A 15,463-nucleotide genomic window follows, 5' to 3' on the forward strand; every position below is an offset into this window, starting at 1 on the left:
TTGTGTTCTGTTATAGTGTGATGTGAGCTAAGAGCTCTTTAAACTTTAAAGTCTTACATACAAAGAAGAAGGAAAATACCAAAAACTCACAACAAGACGACGATAGACTGTGTCAGTGGTGCCGCCGCCGCTGCAATGGGTGCTCTTGCCACTCTGCCTCCTTGGACTTCCGAGGACGACCCTCTCCTCAAGAACGCCGTTGAGGTTCTCTCTCTCTTTCCAATTCACTCTTAGCTTTCGACTTCAACCTCTATTCCTAATCTTTGCCTTTGCATCCGCATGTCTGCTTAATTTGCCATCTACCTAATGTGCTTTAGCGCCTTTTCTGATGAATAATAGTTGTACTGTTAGGTAAAATTGGCGCGTACGTTACCAGGAACGTGTGTCTTAGAGGGTTCTTAGGTTGGGATCAACGAGTTATATTCATTGCACATTCATGCTATTTATCATATTAAATGTGCATTATTTGAGGTCTTGGGGATAGTAGACACTCGTATCATGGGGCAAATGTGTTAGTCCTTCACATATTGAAGAGTGAATCTGTTTGTGTACGATTCTGAATGTTGTGGTTTATGTATGTCAAGGGGCGATTTCTCTGAATTGGATAGATTTTTGTTCTTGCCGTCTGGTTTGAGTTTCGAAGGGGGACTCCATGTTTAGTCTTTGACTTGTCTATTTGCAGGCCGGTGCTTCTTTAGAGTCACTAGCAAAAGGTGCGGTGCAGTTTTCTCGAAGATATAGTTTTAGAGAAATACGCGATAGATGGTACTCTATCCTCTATGATCCTATTATTTCTGCGGAAGCATCTGCAGGCATGACAGACTTTGAGATTTCTACTTCACCTCTCCCATCGAAGTTCATCAAGTTTGGAAATTCAAGAGAATGCAAAATTGATTCTGCAAAAAGAAAAGCTGAAAGTGTACGGACTTCCTATTATGCTATGCGGAAAAGAATTCGCAATGACGCATTTAATTCCATAGATTTAGGTTTCCTTGTTGATCCTGAAAATGACAATTATGGTGTAAATGGAAGTGAGAGTTTGCCTAAAAACTGTTTGGCCGAAGGTGAAACGTCCAATCATTTTGGTTTCCATGGTTCACATACTGATCCTGCTCAGTATTCTTTTCCTGAAAATATGATGAATGGTGGTGCTATAACGAATGGAGTTACTGTCCATGCATATTACACCGGAGCTAAGGATCCAGTTCAAGACAATATCCCTGCTGAGCAACAAGATGTACTTAGAGAAGAACCTCAATTTCTTCGAGGTGATGTTTCCAATGGAGCTGCAGAGGAGATGGGTGTTCCAGAAGAACTAGCCATTGATAGCTTCATTGATGACGATAATTTAGAGACCCCATTTGATCAGATCAACAGTGACCCTGGAAGCCTGTGTTCTGAGTTTGATGGAAATGATGTATTTGATTCATCTGAAATGGAATGTGGTACATCATTTAATAGCTTACATTTGTCTCCACTCCCGGAAATGCCAGTGTGGAAAACACATGCGAGCATTCAAGAACCTGAAATGCCATGTGGTGATTTTAAGGATTCTATTGCTTGTGGGGAGGCTTACCTGGCAGATCTGTCCAATTCTCTCTTAAACTTCACAAATGAGGAAGAACTCTATCTGATGGATGTTGATGGAAAAGACGGGATTGATAAGTCTTATTATGATGGTCTGAGTTCACTTCTACTAAGTTCTCCTAATGATGTTAGCCAAGATCAGATGCCTGAAAAGGCTGAGGCAGAGTCTTCAGTGGCCTCACAAGCAAAAGTTTCAAATCTGTCAGTTTCATGTCATGCAAAAGTAGATGATAACAATAGACTACAGTCTAGCGATGCCCAAACAGTTCAAAAATCAGATATCCAAGTATCATCTTCTGTCTCTGTTAAAGATCCTCGTTTTCCTGAACTAATCAATGGAGTTGTATTCTGTGCTCTAAACACTGAAGAACCAGAAGTTCCATGCAATGTTGATGTTTTCTTACTACCCTTGGATGTGCCTCCTTCAACATCTCCGTATTCATCTGAATGGGTGTATACAGAATCCAATAAGCCAATTTCATCATGTGTTCAGGATTATGGATTTAGTAACCATAAGGCTCTTGAAAGAAGTAGAATGACAAAGGTAGAACAGAAAAAACCCGCAGAATTTCGTGGATCTTCTCAGGTGATGGGATCTCCTCCCTTTCCAGGGGTAAAGTGTGAATTTTCGAATGCTCATGCATCACACATAGCGTCCAGGAGTGCTGTGACTGTTTCTGGTGGGTTAGGTGGAAATAAAGCTAGCACAACCAATGCTATCATGCATGCAAACCCAAAGGACACACCTATCAATGTAGGCTCGACACATTGTCTAAATAGTCGTGTGACAAACTGTTATAGTGAGAAACCAACCCTTGGGTCTAATGACTTCAGAAATCATCCTTATTCTGATGGATCTGGCATGAAACAGGCAGAAAACTTACCCTTGCCAATTCAAGATCGTCATTTGCAACATGCTGAAGTGGGGTCTTCAGATGTTCCCAAGTCTCATCTGGTGGCAATTTCTCCAACTTTAGATGAAGAAGAGCAATATATGGAGAGTGATGATGATGTTCCTTGTTATTCTGATATAGAGGCAATGGTAAGGCGTGTGGTGCAGACCTTTCAATCAACAGTAACCTTAACCTTGTTTCATAACTGTAGCTATTTTCTGAGTTATTCCTTCATTTCCATCTACAGATACTTGATATGGATCTGGATCCAGATGATCAGGATTTGTTTTATAACGAGGAAGGTATTACAAAGAAGTTACTTTTGTCATTGCTTCTTGCATGATGCTATCTGCATCTTTTATATTTTGTTTATTTGGAGTACAGATAATTAATTAATGTCCCAACTGAATAACATTTCTGTTTTGTGGTGCTTGTCTTATTCTGCCTCATGCCACAGAAGCATGGCTCAGTTACTTGGGATAATCTCATAAAAACTCATTTTGCTTCCTTATGGTTGCCTATTTTTTATTTAGCTGTTGTCTTAACTTATTATAGTACACTGATAAAATGTGATAGACCCTTGGGCAGGTGATACTTTTTAATAGTATTTTTTCTTTTTGACGAAGCTTGCAAAATTTGATGCTTTCCTGCAAGTTCACTAGTGACATTTTAGAAACATGCTAGTAGTTATGAGGCATATGGGTGAGCTCTTTGTTGTGCATTATGGACCAGACATCATGTCATGATGATGCATGACCATGACTTCTGCTACTTGTTTACATAATTTATGGAACTTGGGCAGTATATATGCAGTTTATGTGTGCCTTTGTATGAATATGCTTTCCTTGATCAGCAGATATTCAGTAAGTATTCTGTTTTTAAATGGTTGGATATTTTTCCTTTGTTGTTGATTTCACTGTGGATTTTCTTTTATAATAGTTTAACAATATTATATTCTGATTGCAATATAGTATCAACATATCAACATGAGGAAACTAAACGGACTATCATAAGGTTGGAACAGGGTGCTCATTCCTATATGCAGAGAGCCATTGCTTTACATGAAGCAATTGCCATTTTATATGGTCGCCATTCAAAGCATTATATTAAGAAAGCCGAGGTATTTTACATGAGTGTGTTTTTTAATTTTGGGTATATCCATGTATTGAATTTATTTCAACTATAAGAACTGAGACACACAACATGTGTCTATAAACAGATATTAGTTGCTTTATTCTGATTTTGTTTCTGATTTGAGACTGATTTGATTGTAAATTATGGAGTGAACTGTGGTGAAGGTATAATAATTAAAGAATAGTTGGACAGATCTGTTCTCTGCCCTTCAGTGAAATCCATTTCTATGTTTGTGTGCGTGTTAATCTTTGAGCCTTTAAATGTCTAAGCTGTGATGGTTCTTTTTGGAAGTAACACCAACCAAATGATGCAAGGAAAGTAACTAAACTCTAGGAGGCAATTTACCTTTCCATAGAACAACAATCAAGCTAAAGTGCCAATAGAGAAATGATTGAATTTTTATTGCTCAAGTGATTTGCAGGGAAGCTATAGGATGGTAAGACCTAGGAAAAAGTGATATTGGCTCTTAGCTTAGCAGAGATCTGGGTTTACAAGTATGAAAAAGAAAAAAGGGGGAGGGGGGGGGGGGTGGATCAAAATCAAGGAAGTTATAGCTAGTGTACCATTAAGGCTGTCCACTTTGAAGATGGAAGGGGGACAGAGAGAGCTTATCCAGCTCAGATAGGATAGTAGCGAACCAGAAAAAATCCCAGTAGATTAATATGGTGGACGTCGAAAATTTTCCAACAGATAATATGGAATACTCTTATCAAAAGACGAGCATTGTACTCTTTTTTGGGGCAGAAAGATGCTAACTTGGTTTCGGGCTAATGAAATGACAATTACCATAAGCCTCCAGAAAGAAGACAGGGAGGGGATCGATTATGAATTTCATTCTTTGAAACTACGTGTTAGGCTAAGAATCCCTCTCTATTTTTATCTCTTTTATGGGCACTTCAAAGGGTCTGACATGTGAATTACTATCAAACCATAATGATGATGGAAACTGAATCTAAGACTTGGATAATGCTTTTAGTGATATCTCAATTTCTCCTGCAGGTTTTACTTGGACGGGCAACACAAGGTGTTCCAGTAGATATTGACTTAGGCAAAGGAGGTTATGCAAATAAAATATCTCGACGCCAGGTTAGTCATATTACCAAATTTGACTTGGTTCATGATGCAAGAACGATTTTGGTACATTCATATATTTTGTTAAGGACATAGATAGTCTGCTCCTCATTTCAGATTCGTATGATGTGTGTTTGCATTAGCAAATTAGTTATGATATACTAATCAAGTCAATATGCTTTATGAAATACATAGAACAATTAAGCACTATTATAGCCTCTCCTTCCCCCCGGCAAAAAAAAAAAAAAAAAAAACCAAAGTTTTGGCTTCAATGTAAAGTCTCTGCCATACAAAAGTTGACCTGTCGACATATAAATGATGTTTCTTCCCTTGCTAACTTTCAGGCAATTATAAAGCTGGACAATGATGGATCTTTCTACATTAAAAACTTTGGCAAGACTTCAATATTGGTGAATAACAAAGAAGTGCACACTGGTCAGTCTCAAAGACTACACTCCAATTGTTTGATCGAGGTATGATTCTATAGCCTAGGTATTTCAGATTTGGTTATTCACTTGAATAACCTCATATCCTCTTTGAAAAACTTTTCCTGCATGCATGTACACATGCTCTTAGTATTTGTGCATATGGATAAAAGTTTTTTACTAGTTCTCAACCATGTGTTGTCCACAATCAAAATGAGTCTCAGATTTTGATTGCGGAGTTAATAGGTGCTGGATGCTCTGCAAATTCCGTTTTTTTTTTTTTTTTGTTTCTAGTTGTTGGTGGAATTAAGTGTCATGGAATCTTTGTGCTACCAATATCCTTAGTAGGAAAATAAAAACACAGTTTTTGTTATGAGAATGAGCATGTTATTGTTTGTTTATTTCAATTCCATCCCTGCTTTCTTCCAGTTTACAAAATAATCAAATATACGTAACTCACTACCACTATTTTCTAAGTTGAGGGAGGTGGAGGCGGTTGGAATTATAAGATGCCCTTTGGATTAGTTATATAAAATAGGAATGAAGTCTTAGTTAAATTGCTACAGTTATCTCGAAATATGTGTGAAATAAAATACAATTTGTTTTATTTTGCAGTTGAGGGGGATGCCATTCATATTTGAGACAAATCCTAGTCGTGTGAAGCAGTATCCGGATCAGCATATTACAGACAATTCATAAACCTTGTAGTGTCAAATGTAAATGTTAGCAAGAGATCCACTAGAACAGAAAGTCAGAAAGTGCTTATTTTTATTGCACTTTCTGAATTTTGGTAAGGAAGCGTTGATGATGTATGTCAATGCTTTTGATGCTATAATGGTGTTTCCATGGGAATGGGAATGGGAATGGGAATGGGCTTCTGCAACTCGGTGTTCTCCTTCCCCCCTGTTTCTCTGCCGACGTAAGTAAATATTTAATTTAGCAACACACTTGTATTAAGTCAAATTTAACCCCTAACCTGAAGTGAAAATGCTTGTTCCCTCGCGAATGCTGAATCTGAATCTCATTACTACCTTGCGCAATGCAAGGTAACCACACATTCTTTCCTAGAAACAGCATTCTTAATCTATTTTTTAAATTATTTTTTTAATTAGAAGATAATTAGGAGGATAAGTTAAAAATCTAATTGTTTATCTTTTATATTTTTTTATCTACTTTTCTTACGGGTTGCTTCCACTTAAAGGGAAATTCTGCCCCATATTGTCAGCATGAGATGATGATAACGCGTGGTGGATTCGGAGCGTGACATTTGGTTAATAACTCTTCTTTCCCTTGATGTTGTTTATTTCCTGTTCCCATCACTTTGCTTAGTTATAATTAATGAAATTGCTAAGTATTTTTGGTTTGTAGGCTGGTAATGGACCATAGTGAATAATACTTCATACCATTCCCAATAAAAAAGAAAACATTATCCCAAATAAAAAACATAAATTCTTTTTATTTGTTTTATAATTAAAATTTGCTAAAGAATAGAGCTTTTTTTTTTTACTTTGAAATACATAAAATAGATGATTTTATTTTATTTAAGAATTTCAATTCACTTGTCTTTATCTTTTTCAATGTATAAAATGTCAAAAAAAAATTTTTATAAATAAGTGTCTAGCAAAAATAATTTTATTAAAGATAGAGTTATTTACAAATTAAATGAAAATTTAACATATTTAACAGTAATTTCAATCCAAAAGGTAGAATTCAATTCTACTTATATATTTAAATCATTTCAAATAAAAAAATTGAATTTCAAATAAAAATAAATTATTTTCTTCGTAGAATGCAATTCTTATCTCATATTAAAAAAAATTTCAAAGACACTCTTTGAAAATACAAAATTATCAACATACCAAATTAAAGGTATAATCTGCAAATGTGGGATGTTTTATTAATTTGAATATTAATTATAAAAATATGATTAGTTAATTTGGGTCTGTCTTTAGTAAACTCAAAATTTTTGAACTTTTGTGCACAATAAATTATTTATAAATATGACCTATTAGAGATTTAATAATAATAATAATAATTTTACATTTACTCCAAATTTTTTAAATTCATAACGGATAATCTTAATTTTTTAAAGTTATTTCTTATGAATTTAAAAAATATTTAGAATAAATATAAAATAATAATAATTATTATTAAATTTTTAATGGTCATATTTATAAATAATTTATTGTGCACATAAAAAAATCTCAATAAAAGACTTGTACTTATAAAGACAGTTCCAAATCAACTAATTATATTTTTAAAATTAATATTCAATTTAGTAAAACACCCTATATTTGTAGATTATACCTTTAATTTGGTGTGTTGATAATTTTGTAATTTCAAAGAGTGTATTTGAAAATTTTTTTTAATATGAGATAAGGATTGCATTCTATGAAGAAAAGAATTTATTTTTATTTAAAATTCAATTTCTTAATTTAGAATGATTTTAATATATAAGTATAATTGAATTCTATTTTTTAGATTGAAATTACTGTTAAATATGTTAAATTCTCATTTGATTTGTAAATAACTCTATCTTTAATAAAATTATTTTTGCTAGACACTTATTTATTAAAAAATATATTTTTGATATTTTATACATTCAAAAAGATAAAGACAAGTGAATTGAAATTCTTAAATAAAATAAAATCATCTATTTTATGTATTTTAAAGTAAGAAAAAAAAAGGCTCTATTCTTTAGCGAATTTTAATTATTAAACAAATAAAAAGAATTTATGTTTTTTATTTGGGATAATATTTTTTTATTGGAAATGGTATGAAGTATTATTCATTATGGTCCATTGCCAGCCCACAAACTAAAAATACTTAACAGTTTCATTAATCATAACTAAGCAAAGTGATGGAAACGGAAAATAAACAACATCAACAAAAAGAAGAGCTATTAACCAAGTATCATGCTCTCAAGTCGCCACGCGTTATTATCATCCCATGCTGACAATATGGGTCAGCACGGTAAAATCTCTCTTAACTTAATATATTATTGTGGGTTAAAATCTCAAAATCCATTGGTCCATCTTGTAATTAGGTTTTTGAATTATATATTTAGTATAGAGAAACATTGATAATTGAAAACAACGAATTAAAAAAAAAAGTAAAATTAAAATTAAAAATTAGATCATTTAATTATTTAGTACGAATGATTTGTAAATTACAAAAAATCCCATTTATCAAGGCACAACTTCATGAAGTCATTTTTGAATTGTTGATACTAATTATTATTTGGTTTGGAAAAAAAATCAGTTTATTGTATATACATAAAATATAAATGGTTGAATTAAAAGAAGTCAATTTAAGTTGGACTCAGCGTTACTTTTATTCCCTTTTTTTGTTATGTTCTTGAGTTTTGTTTTTTTTTTTAAATACCAAACTTTACTTTTTCAATAATCTATATATATATTTCATGAGAATTAAATAAATAAATAAAAGTAAAAAATAAATTTAATAAAAAAGGATGAAAAAAAAGAACATACCAAATTCATCATTTAGGGATAATATGTAGAAAAAAATTGAAAACAAAAACTTTGAAAGATGGTTATTTGATTGATCCAAATCGATTTTTTCAAAAAAAAAGTATTTATATAAAATAAACCGATTTTTTTTATCAAACCAAATAATAACATACGTCATTAATTTAAAAACAATTTCATGTAAAGTTGACTACAGATAAATTTTCACTATTTATCAAAGCATCAGACAGTTGTTTGTAGCCTGGTCAAAGGATGTTGTGCTATATTCTTTTGTCCACCTAAATGAAACCCATCCTGGCCTCAAATACGTTTTTTTTTTTGTTTAATTACTCTGTTGGTCTTTATAGTTTTGCGAAATTTTTAATTAGGTCCCTATACTTTTTTTCCTTTTAATTGGGTCCCTATACGTTAATTTTTTTTAATTTAGTCCCTGCCGCGACAAAATCGTTTGACATAACAGAATATTCTGTTCAAAAATAGAATATTGTCTTAATTAAATTAAAACAGCTAATTGAACCCACATAATACCAAAATCACCCTTGACATTTTGTCCCAAAAATAAAAATCCTAGCTGGCGATTGTTCTCTGAAGTAAGTGGCGTTTTTCCTCCCTTTGTTGGTGTCGTCGTCGTCGTCCTTGGTGGCGTGAGCGTCCGTCGTCGTCATTGTCCATCGTCCTTGGTCTACGCTGCACTGCTCTGCGCTGATCGTCCGTCTGCTCTGCTCAGCGCTGATGCTGTGTCGCTTCCATCGCGTTCCCTCAATTTCACCTTCAATTGCACTTTCCTTTTTAGCTTTTTGCCTCAGTTTAGTTATGCTCTTTTCATGTGGAACGAATTTTTTGTGGTAGCTTTAGGTTTTTAGAGGGAAGGAGAAGGAATCAAACATAAAAAGAGGGTTTAGAGAGGGAACTACTCTGTTTTCTCGTTACAATTGGGGTTAATAATATTTTAGAAAAAAAAATATGAGGGGATTAGGATATCCATAATATTTGTAAGTAACAGCAAAAATTAATGAATATATAAGGCTCTGCCTCCGAATTTGACCTTGATTGCAGCAGTTGGGCTTATTGGTGTCCTTTAGAAGGAAATTAACATTACATGCTACTAACATTTAGCATTTAGGCAAGTTTTGATGGGTAAATAGTCTTGAAACTTTAGTGTATATATAAACTAGGAGTGGAAGGTTTTGATTTTTGACTTCTGACTGGTAACTTATAATTGATACTGACTCTGGCCATGCATGAATGTTGCTATGAAAAATTGTGTTGACTCAATATATTATGGATATCTTGTTACTGCTTTGTGCTGACTGTAAATAGTTGGAAATCTGGATGCTTTTGATATTGAAGGTGTCCAGATGGCTTATTTGCTATATGTATCATTCTATCATTCAAAGACATGGCAAAGGTTCGGTAAATGGTTAAGTCTTTTAGGATAGGGCCATTTCATTTTGAGGGTCCATAGTTTAATGAATTGTTAAGTCTTTTTAAGGTTGATGTTGCATACAATGCAAAAGACTTGGTTTATGATATGTTAGTATTAATACATGGGAGAGATTAAGAGAGATTAAGAGAAACTTATTGAAAACTCTTGTTATGGATTCATAAAGTCTACTATGGCTGATGGTGTAAAGGATGACCAATTGTATTACCATGATAATACAGATCCTTTAAATTTAAAGTAATCATGAACATGATAACAAAACAAACTACGTCTCTTTCTTGGTATATGTCTTTAAATTTAGAGGCATCTTGATTGATACAAAATCCTGAAACTTTTCTGTCTATAAACCATGAATAATTTTGAGTTCGATTTAAGATGAGATATTTGTTATTGAAAATGTGATAATTCTTGATAGCTTTGTTCAAATAATGAGTTCATTATGACTCTATATGTTGATGTATTCTCATTGATCTTTTGGATCAGAATGAGTATTCTTTTACTGCTTTTGGGAAGGAAAGGAAAGAAAAAAAAAGCTAGAGTGTGTTCTATAAGTTAACAAACTATATATGCTGACTTTGTAGCATGTATTGCTGAAAGCAGGCTACTAAAGCTTTTGGTGGAGATGACTATCTTGTTGGGACATCTGCTGAACTCAAATATGCTCTTTTAGAATTCTTCTCGGTTGGAAATCAACCGTTATCAATGTTATTATTGATTCCCATGCTGGTTCAAAGAGTGGGAAACGACAACATAAGAACTAATTTTTACATTATTTGTATTACACTAAAATTACGTTTTCTATTATTTTCATTTTTAGATTTCAAATTTCAATAACACAAATTTCCTAGCTTTCTGGTTTTCTATAGTGTATCATGATATGATAATGACACAAACTATATTTTATGAATCCACACAAATATAAAATGTTACATGATCATAATGAATACTTGAATGATGGAAACTAAATTTTATATATACTTATTACTACTACTTCTGTTTTATTTTATCCATTCTTTTTTTAGGTTCTTAAGATAAGGTATTTTTAAAGTCATAAAAAAAAGAGAAGGTATTTTTGGTACAATTTGTATATAAATAAGCAAAAAAATGATAGTGACAAAATAAAATGAATTATAAGAATATTTTTCATGTCTTAGAATCATTGAATATGGATTATAGGAATATCTTTCATTGAATATTTATAGTTTTACCGAAATTTTTAATTAAGTCCCTATATTTTTTTCTTTTCAATTAGGTCCCTAAGGGTATAAAAGTAATTCCATAATTCACTAACATTTTTTTGACGTTTAACATTAATAGGGACTAAATTGAAAAAAAATTAACGCATAGGGACCCAATTAAAAGAAAAAAAGTATAGGGACCTAATTGAAAATTTCGCAAAACTATAAGGACCAACAGAATAATTAAACCCTCTTTTTTTTGCGTTTCTTAAATATCACTCATTTTAATTAGCATTTATTGAAAGATTGTTGAGATATATTAGCCTGATAAACACATTGTTTAGTGTTGAATAAAAAAATGTGGAATGAATATTTTTGTAATTAATTTTTAATGTTGAATTTATTTTCAAATTAGTATGAAAATGATTGGAGTGAAAGATGTTAATTGGTAAGGTTGTACATAACAAGTTTCAAAGGAAATTAGGTTTCTTTCATGCATTATTGAAAAAAAATGTTAAGATAAAATATGCTTTTTATTTTTAATGTTTGTAATTTTTTTTAAAATAACTTTAATGTTTAATTTTATTTAATTTTATTTTTAATATTTTTTATTCATTCAATTTTATCTCTAACATTTTCGATGCAAATCGAAAATATTAAAAACAAAATTGAATAAAATTAAATGTTAGAGATACATTTGAATAAAATCACAAACATTAGAGAAAAGAAAATATATTTTGCCCAAAAGTTAAATTCTAATAAAAATAAACCTCAAATAGTTAATACTTTTAAATTTAAGAAAAATAGCAAAATAACATAAAAAAATGATATTTTGGGAGGTTAACAAACTAAAAATTCTCATTCTGTAATAAAATGATTATTATTGTGAATGTTTTATCATGGAGTATTATCATACATAATAGAGTATGAAACATTATTAATTATAGTTGTCCTATCATAATGAAGTATGAAATATTATCAATTAATGGAACATAGATTTTCATAATGTGTTTTTACTAATTAGTAAGTAGATTAGGTAAATAATGTCCTACTATTATTTAATTTAAAACTTTTATTTATAAATAGATCCTAAAGCGAATATTTTACACACCAAGAATAACACAGAAGAGAATACACATAACTACCTATTTCAAGTAGTCTTTTAGCTTATTTGAGAAGAATATTACATATGCAATATTGATGTGAATGTGTTATGTTATATTGAGTGACACATATTAAGAATTATAACAAAATTCTCTTACTCTCTCCGATAATTTTTTAGCTCTATTTCTAACTATTTATCTTAATAACACATTATTTTTTTTGGGTAATAGGATGAGGCCTAATCCCAAAGAAAGAAAATTACAAATTCAAAGAGTTGAGGAGTACAATCATTTGTTTTATATCAGTTGCTAACAAATCACATAGTGTTGTCATTTGCTAGCCAATCAGCATTAGCATTTGTTTCTCTATTTATATGTGTGAAAACTTCAACTCCCAAAATCTATGCGTAAAGGCTTCAATCTCTCGAAGAAGGATGTTAGGTACTGTGTTATTATGCTTTTGTATATTTTCTCATAGACTCTCAGAATCTATCTCCATTGTTACTCTTCTCATTCCTAAATCCCACACCATTCTCAATCCATGAATTATTCCCTAAAATTCTTTTGTGTGATCGGACATGACCCCAGATTAGCTTTAAATCTTTCTATTCACTCCTTTTATAATTTCGTAATAATTCTCCACACTCTGCTTTCTTTGCCTCCTTTCTTACTGATATTGTCCAGCATAAGTCTCTTCTTGTGAGCTTTTTTGTTCTCTTTTATGATCTTTCTGATGATGGCAACAACATTTGTTGGCCTAATGTATAATGAGGAGAAGAGTTCCTGATTTCTCCATTTTCATATTCTCTAACAAGTGACGAAAAATTCATCCCTCTAATCATATGTCTCCGACTTTTCAAGTTTGTTATCTTGATCCAATCCTAAAAACTTATTCCAAAAAAGAGTGTCATATCCGCAGGTTGTACCATATGGATCTAAATTTTGCTGTCCTTAAGCAATCCCTCAAGGCATGGGTGATAGTTTCTTACATTCTTTGACAGTGGTGGCAGTATGGATTTGCTCCCATCATCCTAGCTCTTCGGTCCGCAGTTAACAATTTACCATGAAAAGTTTGTCACATAAAAACTTTGACTCTTTTAAGCCCTCTCCACTTCCAAATCACTTTCCACACCGAACTTTCTTCCATGTAATTTACTATTGTTAACCTTTTGTAGACTGATCGAGGCTACTGTTAGTTCTCCAATTAGTGTATGGTCCCATAGCACAGTATCCTCTCCTAGGTCTTCTCTTGAAGGTGGTATTGATCTGGTCTTCTTGTAACACCCTAACTATCAAAATATTACGCTTCCGGCTGCGTCAGTCTGATAGCTTGGGTATTACGACAGGTATTACGACAACTCTTAAAATATTTAATACTAAAATATGAGTCTGTTTAAAACTTAACACACACACACACACACACACACACACATATCATATTATTAATTTACAAGCATTTCATATCAGAATCCTATCCCTCTTACAGAACTTGCAAAGTTAAAGGCGAGGAAAAAATAAATACTAACACACACACACACATATCATATTATTAATTTACAAGCATTTCATATCAGAATCCTATCCCTCTTACAGAACTTGCAAAGTTAAAGGCGAGGAAAAAATAAATACTAAAACAATACAAAAATATTGTCTAAACAAAAAAAGAAATAAGCTCTCCGAAACTTTGTCGTCCATAACTTGAAAAAGAAAAGACCTGTAGAAGAGTGAGAACATCGTCCTCGTTGGTTCTCACTATGGGGTTAGAGAATTACTATAATAGGATACGTGAAAAAAAAAACTGTTATAGTGATTAATAACCGCCTTATGCATCTTTTTAAAACCAAAGACTTAATATCAAAAATTCGAAATCCTTTCTAAAAGAGAAAACTGTTAATTCTTCAAAAATCCAAAAGCCTTTTAAAAGTTTTTCCTAGACAATATGAATAACCAAGCTGTTCCAAGTATAGGCTCATTAAGTCTATGCTGATCCAGTTTAGATTTTCATACTTTTCTAAACCAAAAAGACAAACCAAACACAGCCTTCGGCCCATCTCATAATCAACCACGACACTAGACCCAAACAACTCAATCCACAACCAATCCATCATAATCCAACCAATTTTCAGTCACAAATACAAGTAAGAAGGTTCAAGTACAATCAAGCAGTTACTTCAAGTAGAGCAGTTAGCAATAAAACATAATTATTCACATAGATAAACCAAGTTCAATATGCGCACCCAAACAATGTCACATAGATGCATATGATGCATGCCAGTCCTAGTGACTGATGAGTCTCATCTGTCAGTTATAAAGCCAACTCGACAAGTCCTGGTAGCTAACCATTGGACTATCCCTCTGTTGTACATCCCCACACTGGTGTTTATGCAAGGAGACGAGCTCATCCAGAATTTTCACAGTATCCGGCCACACTTACGATATAGGGTCAGCAGAGTATCGAGTCTCAACCTGGAGCACGTGATAGCTAGCCACTGCTTTCACCTAGGAAAACTTGTATCTCAGATATTTGAAAGTGCATCAAATCACATTGTCAATCAATAATCATGTACATATACTTACTGTAACACCCTACCATACAGAGTCTTATGCTTATGTCATAATTCAGAGATGGCAAGGTATTACGACCTCTAAAATAAAAATTTAGTACGTATAGTAGTATGAATGATTGATTATAACTAGGAGCCTTTATAGAAAAAGGGTAAACAAAAATCGCAACTCAAAGCGCAACACTCCGATTGATAACGTAACGAACAAGGATAAACCAACGCGAGATTATATATATACAAAGGAGTGTCAAAAACAGGAATATCAAGACTCAAGATCCGGCTGCGAAGATAACCGGTCCGAGCATAGCAATATATACATATGATAAAATAAGGAAAACCCCAAAGGAAACCCAAAGGGACACAAATACATAAAACTTATTCTCCAAGATCTCACATAAGAGGAGTCATCACAGTATGTATTATTTAATGGAGATAAAAGTATCTAAACAAAACGTATAAACCAAAACATAGTCCCGAGAACAAAGGATCTTCGCAAATCTAGAAGTCTCCAGCATGCCTCAGCGGGAAACCTCACGTCCTACATCTGAAAACCACAAAATCCGCATGGGTGAGAAC

At 32.5% G+C, this 15,463-nt stretch overlaps 1 protein-coding gene across 4 annotated transcripts; it reads left to right on the forward strand.

The window, feature by feature from the left end:
• LOC130943776 (uncharacterized) lies at positions 1-6,230 on the forward strand. 4 transcript variants are annotated; one of them, XR_009071886.1, is made up of 7 exons: positions 1-204; positions 683-2,629; positions 2,728-2,782; positions 3,495-3,600; positions 4,614-4,700; positions 5,030-5,158; positions 5,726-6,230. XR_009071886.1 is itself a non-coding variant. In XM_057871794.1 (7 exons), exons 1-7 carry the CDS (start codon positions 136-138, stop codon positions 5,807-5,809), a joined length of 2,520 nt encoding a protein of 839 aa, XP_057727777.1. In that variant the 5' UTR covers positions 1-135; the 3' UTR covers positions 5,810-6,224. The 4 variants fall into 4 exon arrangements, 1 of the variants encoding a protein (XP_057727777.1); XR_009071888.1 differs by lacking the exon at positions 5,726-6,230 and adding an exon at positions 3,294-3,343 and having other exon boundaries at positions 3,452-3,600; positions 5,030-5,083; XM_057871794.1 differs by having other exon boundaries at positions 3,452-3,600; positions 5,726-6,224.
• The last annotated feature ends 9,233 nt before the right edge of the window (positions 6,231-15,463 follow it).

This window comes from Arachis stenosperma, chromosome 8, assembly GCF_014773155.1.
Source record: "Arachis stenosperma cultivar V10309 chromosome 8, arast.V10309.gnm1.PFL2, whole genome shotgun sequence".
Classification (NCBI taxonomy): Eukaryota; Viridiplantae; Streptophyta; class Magnoliopsida; order Fabales; family Fabaceae; genus Arachis; species Arachis stenosperma.

Coding starts and splice junctions, on each gene's coding strand:
- LOC130943776 (XM_057871794.1), top strand. CDS start 136: ATGGGTGCTCTTGCCACTCTGCCTCCTTGGACTTCCGAGGACGACCCT. Junction 4,701..5,029: donor ATAAAATATCTCGACGCCAG/GTTAGTCATATT, acceptor GCTAACTTTCAG/GCAATTATAAAGCTGGACAA. Junction 5,159..5,725: donor ACTCCAATTGTTTGATCGAG/GTATGATTCTAT, acceptor TTTATTTTGCAG/TTGAGGGGGATGCCATTCAT.